General features: G+C 41.9%; 2 protein-coding genes across 6 annotated transcripts in view; one reads left to right on the top strand and one right to left on the bottom strand.

Moving 5' to 3' along the window:
• BFAR (bifunctional apoptosis regulator) overlaps positions 1 to 365 on the bottom strand; it is a 26,852-nt gene extending 26,487 nt beyond the window's left edge. For all 3 annotated transcript variants that reach the window (XM_006759676.2, XM_006759677.2, XM_006759675.2), the window contains exon 1: positions 146 to 365. The gene's annotated coding sequence lies outside the window, so the exon portion shown is untranslated. The remainder of the gene's footprint in view (positions 1 to 145) is intronic.
• Positions 366 to 2,757: 2,392 nt separating this feature from the next.
• PARN (poly(A)-specific ribonuclease) overlaps positions 2,758 to 20,920 on the top strand; it is a 159,353-nt gene continuing 141,190 nt past the window's right edge. For 2 of the 3 annotated variants that reach the window (XM_006759673.2, XM_006759674.2), the window contains exons 1-9: positions 2,758 to 2,909; positions 3,362 to 3,439; positions 4,866 to 4,945; positions 5,423 to 5,490; positions 5,577 to 5,658; positions 11,610 to 11,670; positions 16,920 to 17,085; positions 17,657 to 17,722; positions 18,915 to 18,953. In XM_006759673.2, the coding sequence (XP_006759736.1) occupies positions 2,891 to 2,909; positions 3,362 to 3,439; positions 4,866 to 4,945; positions 5,423 to 5,490; positions 5,577 to 5,658; positions 11,610 to 11,670; positions 16,920 to 17,085; positions 17,657 to 17,722; positions 18,915 to 18,953 (659 nt within the window). In that variant the 5' untranslated portion in view covers positions 2,758 to 2,890. Of the gene's footprint in view, positions 2,910 to 3,361; positions 3,440 to 4,865; positions 4,946 to 5,422; positions 5,491 to 5,576; positions 5,659 to 11,609; positions 11,671 to 16,919; positions 17,086 to 17,656; positions 17,723 to 18,914; positions 18,954 to 19,114; positions 19,154 to 20,920 lie in introns of all 3 variants that reach the window. The other variant, XM_015561299.1, reaches the window with a different exon arrangement.

The following is a 20,920-nucleotide window of genomic DNA, read 5'->3' as shown; positions in this document are numbered from 1 at the left end:
GCTCAGGCTGCTCAGAACTTGGGCCTGGATAAGGAAAGCCCCGCGCGCCTCCTTGGACCTCGAACCCCACGCCCGTTCTGTATACCTCGCCCCGCATTCGAGCCTGGGTCGCCCTCTCGCTATCACCCGCCGCGCGGCTGCTTACCACTGCGCTCAAGCCGGGGCCCACCCGTCCGCTGCCCCAGGCTGGACCCCGCGGAAGTAGAGGAGGTGGCAGCTTCACTTCCGGAAGTAACCTAAGACGCCAGAGAAGGTGCCCGGGGCTCCGACCATAGAGGAAAGGTCGCACTGGTTTCCCAGCTCCCCCACCCCGCGACCTCCCCGCTGCCTAGAGCGGCCACTCCCCGCCGAGGAGTTCGACGCATGCGTAGCAACATCAGCCCCGCCCCTTCCTCTTCAGGGACCCCGAAGGGGCAGTGCGTTAACACCCCGAGGCTGAGGTTCCTGTATGTGTGTTCCCTCCAGCCTAGGTGCTATTTCTAAGTCTGGAGCAAATTAGATTTACACAGAAATTAAAATAACATTACAAGTCCGCAGTGTACTTCACATAGGGTTTTTTTTTGCATTCACATTTCTATGCAGAAAATCAGGGGACCATGCCTAAAGTTCCATTTACAGTATTAAGAATCGGAATTAAAATGACTTTTCCACTTTGTTTCCTCGAGCCTCTTGATACGTTGAGAATTCATGCTGAGTTAATCTGTTTTAAATGGGTGGTCTGGAGATTGTTAAGTTGGTCATTTGGATGACTTCTACCTATGAAATTGGCAAAGAGTAAACAGATTTGGTAATGACCTGTGTCAGTTCCGGAAGTGTGTGAACTCATTTTCTGGAGGATAATCTGGTAATAGGTGTCAGCATATGTGTGTGTGTGTGTGTGTGTGGTAAGATATACGTAATATAAGTTACCATTTTTTTCTGTTTTTAAGTGTACAGTTCAGTGGCATCAAGTATATCCACAGTGTTATGCAATCATCATTACCAACCATTTTCAGGATTTTTTCGTTTTCCCAAACTGAAATTCCATATCCATTTAACACCTCCTCATGGTCCCCTTCCCCCAGCCTCTGGTAACCACCATCTACTTTCTATGTCTATGGATCTGACTACTCTAGGTACCACATATAACTGGAATTGTACAGTATTTTATTCTGACTGGCTTAATTCACTTAGCATAAATGAATTGAACCTGCAACCTTTGGTGTACAGGATGACACACCAACCAGCTGAGCAACCCAGCCTGGGCAGAATTTCCTTCTTTTTAAAGGCTGAATAGTATTCCACTGTATGTACATATCACATTTTGCTTATTCATCTGTTGATGGACACTTGGGATGTTTCCACCTTTTGGTTATGGTGAAAAATGCTGCTAATAAATGGATTAGCAAATAGATTTACCCAGAAATTAAGATAATATTACAAGTCTGCAGTGTACTTTACATAGGGTATTTTTCTTTTTTGCGAAGTTCAAAAACCTCTGCTTTCAATTCTGTTGGTGTATACCCAGAAGTGGAATTGCTGCATCATATAATTCTATTTTTAATTTTTTAAGAACGACCATAGTGGCTGCACTATTTTACATTCCCACCAGCAGTGCAGGAAGTTCTAATTTCTCAAAAAATGGATATGAAATGGTAACTCATTGTGATTTTGATTTGCATTAGTGACAATGATCATCTTTTCATGTGCTTGCTGACCATTTGTATATCTTCTTTGGATAAATATTTATTCAAGTCCTTTGTACATTTTGTAATAGGATTGTTTGTTTTTGAGTTGCTGAGTTGTAGGAATTCTTTATATGTTATGGATATTAACCTTTTATTAGATATATGATTTGCAAATATTTTCTCCCATTCCATGCATGGGTTGCCATTTCACCTTGTTGGATAGTGTCCTTTGATACACAAGTGTTTTTAATTTTTTAAAAAATGTATATATTTTTAAAATAGATTTTTATTGGTTTCAGAGAGGAAGGGAGAGGAGGCGATAGAAAAATCAATGTTGAGAAAGTATTATAGATCAGGCCCCCTACTGGGGACTGAGCCCCCAACCCGGGCATGTGCCCTTGACTGGAATGGCACCCGGGACCCATCAGTCCCCAGGCCCTTCAGTTCCCAGGCCGCTAAAAATGTATTTCTATTGATTTCAGAAAGGAAGGGAGAGAGAGATGGAAACATCAGTGATGAGAGAGAATCACTGATCTGCTGCCCCTTGCAGGCCTTCTCCTGGGGATCCAGACCACAACCCAGGCATGTGCCCTGACTGGAATAGACCCGGGAACTTCTGTTCATACGTCCAAACTCAATCACTGAGCAACACTGGCTGGGCCCTCATTACCTCTTTAAATAACACTCTCTCACATTATTATTATTATTGAATCATCCTGCTCTTTCTCTTAAAAAAGATTATCATGCATCCAAGTGGCAAGTTTGATTCCTGCTTGACTTTCCCCTCATCCCCCAAGTTAAGCTCCAGTGGGGCCAGGGACCTTGTCTTCTGTTCATCACTGTATCCGCATTCCTTACAGAGTGCCTGGAATATAATAGGAACCCAGGAAACATTTGTTCCTTGATTGGATGTCAGGGTATGCATATTTCTTCCAAACAGAACGCCCCACGACCTGGCCTCCTAAGTTAGATCGCCTATGGCTAGGGACTTCGACAGCCACGCCCCTCCTCTGTCCCTGGAAGGAGTGAGGGAAGCCCAGCCTTGGCCCCGCCCCTACCGTGACGCTAGCGCACGTGACTGCGCGCCGGCGCGCGCTGTTCCCGGAAATCGCCGCTGCGATCTCTGTAGCTGGTACCTCAGCCGCCGCTGCCGTCGCTGCGGAACTCCGCGAGTAGAACGGCCGAGGCGGCCCGGGCGGCCCGGCTTCCGGCCACCCTACGGGATGGAGATAATCAGGAGCAGTGCGTGTCGGCCGTGCACCTCCCCGCGTCCCCACGGTCCCCCTCACTCGGCCTCCTAGGCCCAGATCACGGCCCGCCAATCTGCTTGGTGGGGCCTGGGGCTGAGGCAGCCTCTCCCGAGTGTGGCCCCCCTAAGCCTGAGTGTCCTTTGGGTGCTTGTCTCTCTCTGGCCCGTGCCCCCCTCGGGGCCTTGCGCTCTTTCCGGCACCCCTCAGGGCCTTGCTCCTCCCTGGTCCGTACACCCTCAGTGCTTGTCCCTTTCCGGCCCACGCGCCCCTTAGGGCCTGGACGCTCTAGGTTCCCTGCATTCCTTTCCCCCCCCCCCCCCCCCAGTACACTTGTCCTCGGGCCCCAGGCCTTAGGAGCTCATGGGTCCTCCTCCCCTCTCCCCTTAGGCGAGTGTGGGCAGAAAGCCAAGCCCCCCGGTTCTGAGCTTCTCGGTTTCTCCGCAGATTTTAAGAGTCATCTTCACAAAGTGTACCAGGCCATAGAGGAGGCGGACTTCTTTGCCATCGATGGGGAGTTTTCAGGTATCCCTCCTTGCAGGCTCGCGGCCATCCCCCTGCAGCGCGGGGCCAGGGCTCCTCCTGACACCCTGCCCTGCCTTCTGCTCGCTGGCCCCTTCCCCCTGTTTGTAGCCTTGGAGAAGCTCCTCGAGCCTCAGCATTTCCTCTTACGCGTTTCAAAGGCAGGGAAGCGGGTTTTTGATGGTTGGGGCTCTGAGGCTTGCTGGTAGAATATGGTTTTGGTGCTGCTTCAGGGTTAGGGTCAGGCTCTGTGTGTGTGTGTTAGGTAAATACATAACATAAAATTGACCATTTTAGCCATGTAAAAATAGTTCAGTGGCATTAAGTCCGTTCACATTTTTGTGCAACCATCTCCACCATCCATCTCCTGAACTTTTTCACCTTCCCAAACTGGAAGGCTCTATCCTTTGAACAACTCCCACGTCCTCCCTCCTCCCCTGCCTCTGGCAACCACTGTTTCTGTCTATGAATTTGACTACTGGAGGCACTGCCTATAAATGGAATCATACAATATTTGTCCTTTGTGACCGACTTCTGGGGCAGGCTTTATGCATTTGTGGAAGTGTTCATTGCCTACCTTGGCGTGGGTGTGTATGTGTGTATAATACTTTACCAACACGTACAATTGCAAGGACTTTTTCTTTTTGGATCAGAGATTAATTTTTTTTTAGAGATTAATTTTTAAATTGTTAAAGTTAATACGAACAGTAGACTTTCTTTGGTGTAGATATCCACTTTCACTCTGATTTTACATGTTTAAAAAACTCTTCAGCTCTTTCTAAAGGAATCCATGCTGGGAGTAAATACAGGGTGTCCCCCCAAAAATGAATACACACTCATTTCTATTGATTCTTTGAAAATGAACTGTATGCTAATAAATACTGACTTTGTAATCTCGAAGTGTGTATACATTTTGGGGGGACACCCTGTAGATCGTTGGCTTTAATTATACATACATGCCTTTTCTAGTTGGACTCAATTCTCTGGGAAGCTAAGAGTTTTCACCAGAAATAATTTTCTTTTACCTAGAAAATACCTTTGTTGTATAGATGTTACTTAAAACTGTTGGCCAAGACTGGGACTCTAACAATAATAGACTTCAGAATTTGTTGATATCTGATTATGCATTAAACTTTTGAAAGCAGCAAAACTTAATCATAGATATTGTTTTCTTAAATTATTCCTGTGTTTTGAAACCTATTTTAGACGCTGGAACTGCTGATTCTGAAATAGAAACACTAACATTTCTAAATGTGTTATAGAGTTTAGCTTGGTGGCCAGTGAAATGAATGCTAATTTTGAAAGAATGAAGTGAGGAGCACTTTGTAATACATGAGAATATAAAATTACAGAGCCATTGAATAGTTGACTGACATTTTTACATTAGTATTTACTAACAAGTTAAAAGCTTTTATTTCTTAAAATCTAGGAATCAGTGATGGACCTTCAGTCACCACATTAACAAATGGTTTTGACACTCCAGAAGAGAGGTACCAGAAGCTCAAAAAGGTAAGTGGATGTGCTAGAAACGCCCCTCCCCCATCTTGGTCCTCCTTACATTCAATTATAGAGAAATATAATCATTAAACTTGCACATCGATTTCTCAACCCGAGTTATGAAACGATATTTTAGTGTTGTTTAAAACAACAGCAAAAATAATTGTTTGCTGGAAAACATGTTCGGAGAAGGTTTAGTATTTTCAGTGTTAATTTGATTTATAGGAAGTATGATGTGGTTATTTTAATAATTTGGAAATAGGCCTAATATGATGCTCTGGATGGTGGATAGGTGTCTAATTGGGAAGAACATTAAGAGATGTATATAAATTAATACTGCTTCTAATACATAATCTGTAATCTTTTCTAATCGGAAGTATTCTGCCAAAGTCAAATTGAGTAATTAGAAAGCCCACCTGATTGAGAATACTGTTGCTTACATAAAATATACAGCATTGTTTTGACAGATGTTTTATTTCTCTTTTCCAGCATTCCATGGACTTTTTGCTGTTTCAGTTTGGCCTTTGCGCTTTTAAGTATGACTGCATACATTCAAAGTAGGTTGTTTTAACAAGTGGTGGGAATGCTTTTGTTGTGGCATAATGTAACCCCCTAAATCTCCTTGTATATCTTATTTTCCCAGGTATATAATAAAGTCATTTAACTTCTATGTTTTCCCGAAACCCTTCAATAGATCCTCACCAGATGTCAAATTTGTTTGTCAGGTTAGTAACATAATTAAGTTTTTTTTCTGTTATGAATTGCTGATGAGTCTGTGGGGATGTGTGGAATCAGAATTCTCTTTAAAATTTTGTTCTGCCACTAACTTTGAGCTTTGGGCAAACTATTTCATCTCTGACCTTCAGTTCTATTTATTTATTTTATGTTTTAATTTTTCCTTTTTCTTGAATTTACTAGAGGCCCAGTGCACAAATTCATGCATGGGTGGTATCTGCCGGCCCGGGCCCCAGTTGGGGTGGATCAGAGCCTGGCCAGCTAGGGGGAGGGGCCGCAGGTGATTGGCTGACAGGCCCCACCCATGATTGGGGCGGGGGGCCGATTGGGGGCCGGCCAGCCTCCCCCCAAATGGGGTGGGGGGTGATCGGGGGTCAGCAGACAGGAGAGGGGCGGTGGGAGGTTGGCTGGCCAGCCCCACCCCCGATTGGTGTGGGGGGTGATCGGGGGTGGAGCTGGCTGGAGGGAGGGGCTGTGGGCCAATTGGGGTGGTGGGGGCCACAGGTGGTTGGCTGGTTGGCTCTACCCCCTATTGCAGTTGGGGGGGATAGCAAGGGTGGGGCTGGCCACGGGGAGGAGCTATGGGCGGATCAAAGTGGTGGGGGCCCATCAGGGGCGAGGCTGGCCAGGGGAGGGGCTGCGGGAGGTTGGCCGGCCAGCCCCACCCCCAGATTGGCCAGTTCGCTGGCTGCAATGGGTATCATAGCGACTGGTCGTTCTGTTCGTTATGGTTTCCCGGTCGCTGGCTTTTTATATATATAGATTGGTGTGACACTGGTTCACAAAATAATACACAAGTTTTAGGTGCACAGTTCCGTAAGATATCATCTGTACACTATATCTGACCTTCAATTTTAGGGTTCTAAATTAATTGCACTGCTGTCTTACCCTTTACTTTGGAATGAATTAAGGAGTAAGATGCAAGTGACAGACAGATGGAAATCAGAACATGAGCTTTATTATTAGTAAGACGTTGAGAATTGCATAAAGTTCTCAAAACTTTGAGAACTGCATGAAGTGTTCCAAGTGTAGCCAGATAATGGGCTTGAGAACTTGCCTTTATAATGTGGCTCTTTTTGGGATTTTTGATATCTTACACCTCAATTAAACTCACAGCTCAGGACCTGCAGGCTTCTTCCCACCTCATTCTTTTTGCACCCACCTCCCAGGGTAGAGCTTTATTTTCTGGAAGAGCAGAGTATGTGTGTATCCTGTTTAACAAGAACCCAGAAGGAGCTAAACTAGAGACCCTTAGTTCCTTTTTCCAAATTCATCAATTAGAAAGGGAGGGTGGAAAAAACTATTGTTTCCTCCTGAGGAGGAGAGGGCTTACTTATGAGCCAAGGTAAGCATATGGGAAATTCTCCCTTAGAACATCCCTTTTATGGTGTGGTAGCTGAGCTGGTAGACACTTACTAAATATCAGTTTCTTTTTCTTTCCTCTTAATCTGTTATAATGAATAAGGAGAATGTGAATAAGTGGGATACTGTGTAAATATGTGATTAAAGATAAGTGTTAATCTTTTCCCCTTTACAATCCTGTGCCCTGGCTTCTCTTCCAGTAGGAACATAAGTTCATTTGTGTCTTCTCAACTTTCCTTTCTCCTGTGTGTAAGTAGTAATGCAGTTAAGAAAGCCTGAAGGGTAGGCTTCTGAGTGACTGAGTCATGTCAAATTCTTTCTATAATAAGGCAGGATATAAGCAAATAAGATTGAGAGTTAATCTCAGGTATGCCTGGGGATGAAGAAAAAAGGTGAAGGTAATTTCAGTTGTGTAAACTGTTTAAAAAAAATTTTTTAAAGCCCTAGCCGGTTTGGCTCAGTGGATAGAGCACTGGCCTGCGGATGGAAGCGTCCCAGGTTTGATTCTGGTCAAGGGCATGTACCTCAGTTGTATGCTCCTCCCTGGCTTGGGCCCATGGGGCGCATGCAGGAGGCAACCAGTCGATGTGTTTCTCTCTCATGGGTATTTCTCTCTGTCTCTCCCCCTCCCTTCCACTTTCTCTAAAAAATCAATGGAAAAAATATGAGCCAATTCTTTTCTTCAAAAAAAATTTTTTTATTGACTTTTTGAGAGAGAGAGAGAGAGAGAGAGAGAGAGAGAGAGAGAGAGAGAGAGAGAAACATTAATGTGAGAGCAAAACATTGATTTCCTGCCTCCTGCACGCCCCCTAACGTGGATGAACCCGAAACCCAGGCATGTGCCCTGACCAGGAATTGGACCAGCAACCTTTTGGTGCACAAGGGATGACACTAAATCAGCTGAACCATACTGGCCAGGGCTTATAATCTGTTTTGTTAAATTATCAAATAAACCATAGTGTTTTTTATTTTATAATATATTTTTATTGATTTCAGAGAGGAAGGGAGAGGGAGAGAGTGAGAGAAACATCTATGATGAGAATCATTGATCTGATGCCTCCTGCAGGCCCCCTCTGGGGATGAAGCCTGAAACCCCAGGTATGTGACTGGGAATAGAACTATTGACCTCCTGGTTCATAGGTTGACACTGAACCATTGAGCCATGCCAGCCATTTACATCATTTACAGCCAGTTCCATTTACATCATTGCGCAACTTAAAGGGTGTTGTTTGGGTGGAAAACGTATAGCTTCAGAAATGGAATAGGTGCATCTTTGACTGCATCTTTTTTTTTTTTAAATATATTCTTAGAGGAAGGGAGGGAGAGAGTGAGAGCGAGAGCGAGAGAGAGAGAGAGAGAGAGAGAGAAGCATTGGTGTACGGGACAACTCTCCAAACAACTGAGCCACACTGACCAGGATGACTCTGGAATTTTTTTTAAGTAAAGGTCATATTTACTAATCTAGTTCCATAATTCTAGTCTTAGGACCTCCCAGGCTGCTAAAGGAGGAAGTGAAGAGGTGAAGATGTTGGGAAAGTAAGGACAGTTCTTAGCTTATGGCCCCATTTGTGCTCAAAGCAAAGGCTGAGACTGGAGACAGAAGCTTTGGTTCACGTGTAAAGGAGGCCCTGGAGAAGAGTAGAGTCAGGATTTCCTGGAGTCAGTGCCGGAGTTGGTCTCATGAACTAGGGGCTTTCTTCTTGGTATCCATGTCCTTTTTAATCAAGTTTTTTTATCCAGTTTTGGCATGTCATAATTCTGAGCCATATCTAGTACATTTCAACCACTTTGCCAAAAGGAAATCCAACCAGGAACTGCAGCATGATGTCAGGGAAGAAGGCACAAAGGGTGGTGGTAGCTCTGTGGGCTGTTCCTATCCTGCCTCCCCGGTGCGAGGCACGCAGGATTTTTAAAGAGAAGGAAGTTAAGATCTTTTAGAGTCTAGTGACTATAGGGACAAGAATGCCTTTCCATAGTCCATCTTTTGGTGTCTGTGCCGGGGATGGAATATATAGATAGACAGAATTGCAAGACTATACAGGCATGGGAAACAGAAGGAGGCTTGTGGCCCAAGTCAGAAATCATTGGGTCTTGGATCAGAACAGAAAAATGTCAGGGGAAAGATTGCTTGTGTGTGTGTGTGTGTTTTTTTATTTTTTATTTTTTAAGATTGCTTGTTTTAAACCATAGAAAACTTGCACATGATGGAAAATGATGTACATGTACCTAAGTGTGTGTGTTGGGGGGCGGAGGGGTTAAGATTGTCTTTTTATAATCCACTAAATTTGAAAAAGAATTTGTGTTGGCTGATAAAGATACATGTATTATGTACATTTTAACAAAGTAAGTGAAAAACTGGAAGAAAAGAAAAATGCAGATATGATTACTATGGTATGATCAGGACACAGAATTTGTGACAAAGAATGTTTCCACTCTTTGTCTCTGAGCTTCCTACCAGCTAAGAAAGGGGGAAACACACAATTTGTGGCCATAGGATCTAAACAAACCAGGATCAAGAGAAATTTGGCTTTTCTCAAATTAGAGACCTCAGAACATTTCTTCTTCCATTATCATAAAGAAATCATTAGTGTAGAAAGCCTAGTCTTTAACCATATCTCTCAAGTAAATACTGTAATGCATTTAATGGGACAATAAGACAGTCTGGACTGATGGTACAATGTCAAAGTACAGTTCAGGAAAGATAGTTCTGTGAGGGATCAGATTACAATGATTCAAATACATTGCCCTTTAAATTTAGACTTAAGACAAGAGTAAAATAAGAGTAGCTATAGTAATGATTCCTACTCTTCAGTCAGTTTGAGTAAGAACTTTGTGATTTCTGCCATTCTTATGTACATTATGTAATATTATTTAATGTTTTTATTTAAATTTACTTAAATATTTCAACTCACCCTAGGTTTCAGATGTTTGTTGAATATCTTGTTACTGGGAATTTTTATCTATTTTGATCTTGAATGTAAAGAACATCCTTCTAGATTTGGGGTTTTCAGAATCTCAATGGTAATTTGAAGTGGATAGTGATGTCTTATAACCTGCACATTTGAGCTGCCTTAAAGTTGAACCTGGGGTGAGATAGTATAAATATATTTTATTTCTACTTATAGTCTCTTAGTCAGTACAGTGATCAGGAGTTTTCTGCTTATTGGCGTATATATGTTCACCAAGTAGTTTTCTTAAATATTGTGAAACAAGGAATATTTGTTTTATCCTATCTAATAATAGACAAACATGGTAATTAACCATACCTCCGCTACGCTTCCCATGGGCTAATCAGCAGGATATGCAAATTAACTGCCAACAAAGATGGCGGCTGGCAGCCACGCAGCTGAAGCGAACATGAGGCTTGCTTGCTCCAGTGATGGAGGAAACCAAGGTTCCCCGCCTGCCTCAGCCCAGCTCTGAGCTCTGGATGCAACAATGTTGCGATTATAGAAATTAAACAAACCCCCGGTACCTGCTTTCAGCCCTCAGTGGGCTCAGAGCTTAGAGAGCCAGTGATGGTAACAGAATTTCAATTATAGAAGCTAAACAAACCCAGATACCTGCTTTCAACCAGCCACAGCCTCAGAGCTGGAGCCGCTCTCAGCTCCAGTGACAGCTATAGAAGGTAAATAAATCCCAGAATAAAAAAAAAGAGGCTGGGAGCTTCAGTCACCTGCCAGCCTGAAAATGGATGGCTCTACTTTGTTTTACTATCTGAGAACATGAGCCATTTTAATCCTGGTAGGGAATTATTTTAAAACTAGAGGCCTGGTGCACAACATTCATACACTGGTGGTGGTGGGGTTTCCCTCAGCCTGGCCTGCACCCTCTCACAGTCCAGGACATCTTGGGAGATGATTGCCATCTTAGGCCCAATCCCCTGGGGAGCAGGCCTAAGCCAGCAAGTGGTCACCCCTGAGGGGTCCCAGACTGCAAAAGGGCACAGGCCGGGCTGAGAGACCCCCTACCCCCAAGTGCACAAATTTTTGTGCACCGGGCCTCTAGTATATATATAAAAGGCTAAGCGACTGTCCGAGCGTCCAACTGGCCGGTACATATGACACACACTGACCACCAGGGAGCAGGGGCTCAATGTAGGAGCTGTCGAACTGTGGTGACTTGGCAGCAATGGTTCTCCGGTGACACACCCCGGAACCAGAGAGGAGGGAGCCCGATTCCTTGCGGGGTCGTGCCATTCTACCTTCGGCCATGGGTTATGTTGTTGCTGGGGCACTGATGGCCCTGAATCTGGTTTAATGCTGAGCTGTGGTGACTTCTATTATAGAGAATGGGTGAATAGTGATATTAAAATATTTCTTCTAATTAATTTCCTTTCAATGTGCATGAATCTGCACTGGGCCACTAGTAAGTTATAAAGGAGCAGAGCCTGGGTAGTTTAAGTCAATTAATGGATTGTTTGGCAGCCTGGGAGTAGAAATCCCTTGTCTTCTGACTTTTGACATGTTGTTTCCTTGCCTGTTGCCTATGTTTACTCACCTGAGTTACTTCTCCACTTCTGTTTACATACCTGACATTAAAATCACTGAAATGTATGTCTTGTTTACTCTTGTTTCAGAGCTCAAGCATTGACTTTTTAGCAAGCCAAGGATTTGATTTCAATAAAGTTTTCCGCAATGGTAAGATTATCTGTGACTTATCTTTAGAACTTGAAAATGTGGATTTGGTTGAGAATTATATTTTTGTGCTTGCTCTCTGATACAGAATCTCAGATTTCCAGTATATCACATGCAGCCTTCTAGTTTTTAAAAGTTTTTTTTTAACTTAAAAAAAAATTATACCACCCTAACCAGTTTGGCTCAGTGGTTAGAGCGTCGGCCTGCGGACTGAAGGGTCCCAGGTTCGATTCCGGTCAAGGGCATGTACCTTGGTTGCGGGCACCTCCCCAGGTGGGGGTGTGCAGGAGGCAGCTGATGGGTGTTTTTCATTGATGTTTCTAACTATCTCTCTCCCTTCCTTTCTGTAAAAAATCAATAAAATATATTTTAAAAAATTATACCACTAGTTTTCCTGGTTTCTTAAGCTTACAGTTTTTTATTATTTATTTATTTTTTAATCCTTACCCGAGGATATTTTTCACATCGATTTCCAGAGAGAGTGAAAGGGAGGAAGGAGGGGGAGAGAGAGAGAGAAAATTAATGTGAGAGAGACACATTGATTGGGCCTCTCCTGGGGCTAGGGTACCTGCAACTGAAATATGTGTCCTTGACCAGGAATTAAACTCGTCTCCCTTCTGTACCTGGGTCGATGCTCTAACCACGGCCAGGGCAAGTTTTTGAAACTTTTATTGTACCTTTCCCCCCCTAAACCTAGTTAACTATGAACGGAACAGGAGAGCAGACACTACTGGCTCTAATGAAGCCTCTCAATCTCCTGATTTTATGAGTAGAGCTTACTCATAGTTTATTCTATGAATTGACTACTTATACATTAATAACATAGTATGACATAATTATTCATAATTTATTCTATGTGACTTACCTAAAATCAGTGGGGAATGCTTTCCTGTTACCTTTCAGTGAGACAAGTGGTATGGTGTAGTACTTTAAAAAGTAGCTGTATTTTAGTAATCCTGTAATGAAAAACTCCCTTTTCCTATTGGTGTTTGTTTTATAATTAGAGATGGTTTCTCTATTTCTCATGGGAGAAAAAAAAGTCTATCATGTGCTATCATGATGGCTAACTTGCTGGTGTGATAGGCTGGTGAGCACTCTGAGGAAAGGGACTATGTCTCATTCCATGCCCTTGGTGCATAGCATGATTCCTCTTCTTCATCAGGGGGAAGTGACCATTAAATATCTAATGAGTGCATGTCTGATATTAGAGCATACAAGAGTGGTTTTTCATCCTCCATTCATTTCCCGAACAGTGTTTGGAAAACCTTTGGTTTTTATCAGCATTATTAAGCACCTGCTGCTGGTAAGGTCAATAACTGCTTTTACTGTAATTATTTTCCTAAATTGTATTCTTTTCCAGGCGGAATGTAGAATTATTGAGTAAGATGAGGAAGGAGTTTTTTTTTACCGAAAGTACTAGAACGTAGACTTCAAATAAATTCACTTCCTCTCAGTGTGGTCTTCCTGGGAGGCCTTTGGAACTCATGCTATGTTTTTTTTTTCTTTATTGATTAAGGTATTACATATGTGTCCTTATCCCCCCCATTGCCATTGTCTCTCCACCCCTTCCCCCATCACACACACTCATGCCCTCATCCCCCTGGTGTCTGTGTCCATTGGTTATGCTTATGTGCATGCATACAAGTCCTTTGGTTGATCTCTCCCCTTTACCCTCACCCTCCCCTACCTTCCCTCTGAGGTTTGAAGGTCTGATTGATGCTTCTCTGTCTCTGGAGCTGTTTTTTTTTAAAATATATTTTATTGATTTTTTACAGAGAGGGAGAGGAATAGAGAGTTAGAAACATTGATGAGAGAGAAACATCAATCAGCTGCCTCCTGCACACCCCCGACTGGGGATGTGCCCGCAACCAAGGTACATGCCCTTGACCGGAACCGAACCCGGGACCCTTGAGTCCGCAAGCTGACGCTCTATCCACTGAGCCAAACCGGTGCTGGCTGGAGCTGTTTTTGATATGTTGTTTTTTAATTGCTTCAGTAGTGCTGTATTATAATTTCTATTGGTGATTTTGATTTTTGAAAATACTAAAAAGTTTTGGAGCCCAAACTGCTTAACATAGTGGGTAAACCAACGGGGTAACACAATTTGGGTATGTAAAATAATTTTCTTTTTCTTTTGGCTCACACTTGATTCTGAAAGCCATTATAAAATACAAGTCCCAAATGTAGTTAGAACACTATATTGGAATAAGCACAAAATTCTTTTGAAGGAATTACTTTAACCAGACTCATATGGATATAGTATAGTTTCCAGCCTGATGGTTTTATTTTCATAAAAGGAGAGAAACAGCCAAATTAGAGTGTGTCTCTTCTTATTGTTTTATAGTCAGAATATTTGGAATATTTTAGTCACAGATGGTTCAGGACCTCCAGGCCGTTATTATTACCAGGATTCTTATCTTCATGCTGTTGTCGGTATTCTAAATCTGATATAGACCATCACTTCTCTTCCTTATCCAATCTTTCCAGTCACACTTTATAAATGCCAGACCCTTTTCTCTTGGTAGCTTTGTCAGAAGTGTATTGACTTCCTTTTATGAAACAGAACCAGGTGACTCCTTGTTAATGTTCTCCCTGAAGCATCAAAGGTAGTTTTTCCCAGCTCTCTTTTTATACGTTCAGCCCGGCAGTAGTAGGTATCCTTGCTTCCCCATGCCACGTTCAAACCACTTGAATTCTCTCTTCTCAGGAGCTACAGTGTTTTTTTCAGGACTGTCACCCAGTTCTGCCACCCCTCTTTCTGCTGATTTCCTGGGCATAGCATTCACTAACAACTTTGGCTTTGGCTCATTGTCTTTCCACTCCTACCTCTCTCCTCATTCTGGGTGAATTCTGCATCCACAAGGATGACCAGCAAATGCTCTGTCTTATGGTTTCTTGATCAGGTGGTCAGTAGTCCTTGCCTCTACCTCCCTTGGTAGCATCATGGGTCTTATCACCCACTCCCAACATTTCTTGTTGAGAACACTACCTCCTGTTCTTCTCATTCACTTACTCCAGTACCTTATTTCAGCAATCTGTTGACCCCCATTGCATTTTCACTATCAATATCCTTCCACTCTCCTATTCCACTCTCCTGTCTTGACTTCCCTCCTTACCCACATGGTCCATCATATCCTTCCTTCCCTCTCCCTCCAGTGCACTTGCCTAACAAAGTCTCAACACTGGTTGGATCTGACTACCCACCTTCTTTGTTTCTGCACATCTGAATATTGCTGGAAAACATGACACATCTAAGCTAATTTGTTACTTTAAATTCATGATCACAAGCTTCAAATAAACATTCATGCTCAAAAATCCTATTTTATTGACTTAGAAATTCCCTTTCCAGCTCTCTGTTTTTTTACAATCTCTTTCTCCAAACTTCTCTCCCTGCCTCTCGTTGAAAACAGAAAAAAGCAGAGAAGACCTGCTGCAAGTTCTCACCACCAGACCCAGGTCTGGACCCAGCCTTCTTTCTTCTGTTCTTTAGAGCGAAGAGGAGTTCCTGTGTCTGTCAATGGCTAGTTCCTGTCTCCTTGTCAAGCACTGGCTCCTTCAGTTTGCCCTTCTCTTTTTCTGAATTATTTTCTCTTCTCTACTGCATCATTCCTATCTATATTTTCTTAAACTTTGAAGTGAAAGTTCAGTTTCTTCCATAATGAATGTAGGCAATAACCTCAGCAATGTTATCTGTTGACAGATGTGATCTAATTCCATCATTCTTTCTACAAAGTTGTTAGTATCCCATGGCTTTTAAAACCACACCTATCCTGATGATATCTAAATTTCTCTCTCAAGACCTTTCACCTGTGCCCTTTGATGATTTCATATAACCAGGAAGTAGCTTTTGGTTTTCATCTTTGGAGCCTTAAACCTATTTTCCTAGTTTTCTTCCACCTCATTAAGTGGCACTATCATCTTCTAATTGCTTAAATTTAATAGCATCATTTTTTATTTTGCTCTTTCCTTTATCCCTCATCTCCAGTATATCAGCAGGTTTGTCTCTTGTATCTCTAAAATTATTCTTCCCATCTTTATAGTCTAAATCAGGGTATAAACTATGACCCACTGCCTGTCCTATATAATAAAAGCCTAATATGCTAAGTGTCTGATTGTTCAACCGTTCGACCAGTTGCTATGATGCACACTGACCACCAAGGGGCAGATGCTCCGACTGGTAGGTTAGCTTGCTGCTGGGGTCTGGTCGATTGGGACTGGGTGAGACGGACTGGACATACCCTAGAACCCTCCTGCGGTCCCTCCCCACCCCAGTCGTGCACTATTGGGGTCCCTCGGCCTGGCCTGCACCATCTTGCAATCCAGGACCCCTTGGGATTTTGGAGAGCCAGTTTCGGCCCAATCCCTGCAGGCCATGCACCGGGCCTCTAGTTTTGTAAATAAAATTTTATTGGAACACAATTGTGACCATTCATTTACTCATTGTGTATTACTCTTTTCATGCCACAAGAGCAGAGCTGAATAGTTGCAGCAGATACCCCTATATGTCCCACAAACTTAAAACATTTACTATTTGTTCCTTTAAGAAAAAGTTTACTCGCCTCTGATCTAAGTGATCATCTCTTCCCTGGACAATTGCTTGTAGCTCTGACTTCCCTATTTCAGGTGATCTTTTTAAAACATGAAGAAGGTAATTTAATTATCTTGCTTAAAATCTTCTAATGGCATCCCATTGCTCTTAGAATATAATAAATTTTTACTGTGGCCTGTAATCTTGCTCCATCCTCTCTCCCGCCTGGCGTCATGCCATTCTCCTGTTTGTGTTCTGGCAACACCAGCTTCCTTGCTGATTTTGGAAAAGTCCATGCCATGTCCATCCTCAGTACATTTATATTTACTTCCCTGCTGGAGATACTCTTTCTTTTCTTGCATATCTGAGTCATTCTTATGCTTTGGGCCTCAATCATAGTGGCCTTCTCTGATCATCCTGGCTAAAGTCATTTTATTCACTACACAGCAAGATGCATCTACTCTGCTCACTGTTACATTCCCTAGTACCTCATACATTTCCTGGAACAATGTCTAAGTGCCAAATAAAGATTTGTTGAAAAGAATAAATAATTGGATTGTATGAATAGAAAGCATATTTCAAAATAATTTGCTTTTTCTGTTGATTTTTTTTAGATATAGTTAAATATGGTCTTTCTTGAGTATTTTAGGCTCTTTGGTTTGTTAAACAATTTTTATGTTGAAGTTACTTCTACTAATACATTTTTCTTAAAAACTATGTTTAGGAATTCCATATTTAAATCAGGAAGAAGAAAGACAGTTAAGAGAGCAGTATGATGAAAAACGTTTACAGTCCAATGGTGCAGGAGCTCTATCATATGTGTCTCCTAACACATCCAAGTGTCCTGTGACAATTCCTGAAGATCAGAAGAAGTTTATTGACCAAGTGGTGTAAGTTCCAAAACTGTGCATTGTGTGATGTGTATTGGGGGTAGGACTGACATCTGCATCTTGAACCGGTGCTGCCCATACATAGTACTCACAGAGGTGTGATGTTGTGATTGGCAGGATTTAATTATGGCATATCTGAATTTGTGTGACAATAGCACATTGTAAATAGGATTCTGTTTACTATATTTAGACTTGTCATGTCACTGTGAAGACCTTCTGCAAAGGCCTGGTAGCCACTGTCTAGTTCCTCTGAAGGCAGAGCAATGAAACAGGCCCGTCCAGATATTTGCAACATGTCCATGTGTTTTTCTTTCAAAGTGACGTTTCTGATAAGCCAATGTGCCATGGAAGGAGTGTCTAGACTTTTTTAGTTTACTTATCAGTATAACTGCTTTACTAGAAAAGTAAAAATTTAAATCATTTATATTGATGTAGCCTTGAGGAGTTGTCATTAATTGAGAACAACAATAAAAAAAAGAATATGCCAGAATAAATTATTTTTCTTTAAGCCTTATTGATGACTTTATCCCTTAAAGGTATTGACATTCATGTTTTTATTTTAATTTCTCAGAGAGAAAATAGAAGATTTGTTACAAAGTGAAGAAAATAAGAACTTGGACTTAGACCCATGCACAGGGTTAGTTGCTCTGAATCTTTTCACGTCTTTTTGGGGAAAGGTAGATGATTTTTGACATGTGCTGTATTTGGCCTTGGTGAACAACATAGGTCCAAAGGCATGGAGCCATGGAACAGATTGACATGCCTCAGAGGGGAGGGGTGGGGGAGATGGAAGAGATTAACTAAAGAAATTACATACATACTATATGTATAACCAGTGGGCACAGACAATGGTGTGGTAAAGGCCTGGAGTGGGGCAGGACCTGGGAGGAAGGGAGTAAAAGGGGGAAATTGGGGGACATCTGTAATACTGTAACAGTAACAAAACAATCTGTCAACAGTAACAAAATAAGTAAAATGAGCAATAGAAAAAAAAAGACAAAAAAAACCAAAAAACACTTTCATAAATAGTGTTTTTATTGTAGTCATACTCCCAAGATTTAAGCACTAACTTTAACATTAATATAGTGGGTGTGATAGTATATTGAGACACTGAGTGAAAGCTTTGTCCCATCCTGGAGAGGCTAAAACTGTTGTGGAACTTTGGTTTAAAATTATGCTTGAGTGGCATAATTGTTTTAGTCTTGAGGAGTACTTAATTTATAAAGGCTTCAGAAGAGAACAACTTACTCTCAGACTACTTCTATGCTTTTAATTTTTTTGTGGTAAAAAAAATCAGTGTTTCAAAGACTCAGTAACTTAAACATCATACTTTTTCCTTTGTGACTAGCTTCACAAAAGTATTTAAGTGCATCTGTCTACCTTAACTCTATATAAGCCACAGGAAGTAAAACATTGGTTAGACAGGAACTCCAACCTCTTCTATAAAGGTAGTATAATATTAAATAACACTTTGATGAAGGCAAGTGGTGAGGAATCCTCACACCTCAAACATCCTGCCCATTTTTTCAAAAATATTTTTTATTTTTTATTGATTTCAGAGAGGACGGGAGAGGGAGAGACAAATATTAGTGATGATAGAGGAACATTGATCAGCTGCCTCTTGCACACCTCCTAATGGGAATTGAGCCCAAACCCTGGGCATGTGCCCTGACTCCCTGGTTCATAGGTCAACGTTCAACCATTGAGCCATATCTGCTGGGCATCCTGACCATTTTTGTTTGCATATTACCTATTACTTTTTACACCAGTGCTTGATTAATTAGGATTTTCTTTTAATAAGCCAAGACCACTATCTTTTGTTTTTATAGGTTCCAAAGAAAACTAATTTATCAAACTTTGAACTGGAAGTAAGTATTTATATTATATGTAAGAATTCTGTGAGGGACCCAGGATTTAAAAACGAAATATAATCTCTTAGCTCTCATTTAATTTAAAGAATTCTAACCAGTGCTTGATTAATTAGGATTTTCTTTTAATAAGCCAAGACCACTATCTTTTGTTTTTATAGGTTCCAAAGAAAACTAATTTATCAAACTTTGAACTGGAAGTAAGTATTTATATTATATGTAAGAATTCTGTGAGGGACCCAGGATTTAAAAACGAAATATAATCTCTTAGCTCTCATTTAATTTAAAGAATTCTACTGTACTTGGTGATTTGACCATTTTAAGTTATTGTGTAGCACTTTATTTTACTTCCCCCTAGTTTCTTTCTTTTTTGTTAAATATGTTCTTATTGATTTCAGAAAGAGGAAGGGAGAAGAGGAGAGAGATAGAAACATCAATGTGAGAGAGAATCATTAATCTGCTGCTTCTTCCATACCCCTTACTGTGTCTGAAACCCAGGCATGTGCTCTGACCGGGAATCTAACTGGTTCATGGGTTGATGCTCAAATACTGAGCCACACCAGTCAGGCTATATTCCCCTATCTTCTTAAAGTTGAATACCCACTTAATTAATTTTATTTGTTATTGCTTTAAAAATTTTTAAAAATGATTTAGAGAGTGGGAGAGAAAAACATTGATTTGTTGTTCAACTTATTTATGCACTCATTAGTTGCTTCTTGGATTTCTTGTATGTGTCCTGACTGGGGACCTGCAACCTTGGCATATTGGGACAGTGCTCTAATTGAACTAGCATGTCAGGGCAATGTTATGGTTTTGTGTGTATGTGTATGTTTTTTTGTTTTGTTAATCCTCACCTGAGGATATTTTTTCTACTGATTTTTAGAGAGAGTGGAAGGAAGGAGGAGAAAGAGAGAGAAACATCAATGTGAGAGAGAGACATATATTGGTTGCCTCCCACATTCATGTGCAACCCAGGTATGTGCCCTTGACGGGGAATCAAACCTGTGACTCTAGTGCAGCCGTGGGCAAACTACGGCCCGCGGGCCGGATCCGGCCCGTTTGAAATGAATAAAACTAAAAAAAAAAAAAAGACCGTACCCTTTTATGTAATGATGTTTACTTTGAATTTATATTAGTTCACACAAACACTCCATCCATGCTTTTGTTCCGGCCCTCCAGTCCAGTTTAAGAACCCATTGTGGCCCTTGAGTCAAAAAGTTTGCCCACCCCTGCTCTAGTTGTGTGGTCTGATGTTCTAACTATTGAGAAACACCAGCCAGGGCTTAATAATAGATGCTTTAAAGCCTTTTAGAATTTCTTTTAATTATCACTTTGACTTTAGTCTGTTAAGTTTTGGGCGGTGTAGTGTTTTTGTTCTTTGTAAGTATACTATAAAAATTTGGTTTTAAGACTTAAGAAATACTCAGCTGAATTCTTTTTTTAAAATATATTTTTATTGATTTTATAGAGGAAGGGAGAGGGAGAGAGATAGAAACATCAATGATGAGAGAGAATTACTGATCGGTTGCCTCCTGCACACCCCACATTGGGGATTGAGCCCACAACCCAGCCATATGCTCTGACCAGAATCGAACTGTGACCTGGTTCATAGATCGATGCTCAACCACTGAACCACACCAGCCGCTGTTAATTTTTTTTCTAAAGCAGAGGTTAGATCAGGGGTGGGCAAACTTTCTGACTCGAGGGCCACAATGGGTTCTTAAACTGGACTCAGAAGAAGGAGCTGCGGCCGCGTTTCCCGACGTTGCCATGTTCACACTGCTGCTGGTGAAGGAGCGGAGGGGAGGGGAAGAGAACCCTCTGCTCTTTCAGCTCCGCGGGCCGGATAGAACAGCCGAACTGCGGGCCGTCGTTTGGCCACGGCTGGGTTAGATCACGGATGGGTTTTAGGAGGTCTGTGAATCCTCTGAAATATTATCTAAAATTTTGTGTGTGTATTTATCTGG

Source organism: Myotis davidii, unplaced genomic scaffold (genome assembly GCF_000327345.1).
Source record: "Myotis davidii unplaced genomic scaffold, ASM32734v1 scaffold1115, whole genome shotgun sequence".
NCBI lineage: Eukaryota > Metazoa > Chordata > Mammalia > Chiroptera > Vespertilionidae > Myotis > Myotis davidii.
Note: the sequence above shows the minus strand (reverse complement) of the source record. Positions and strands in the feature narration are given on the sequence as shown.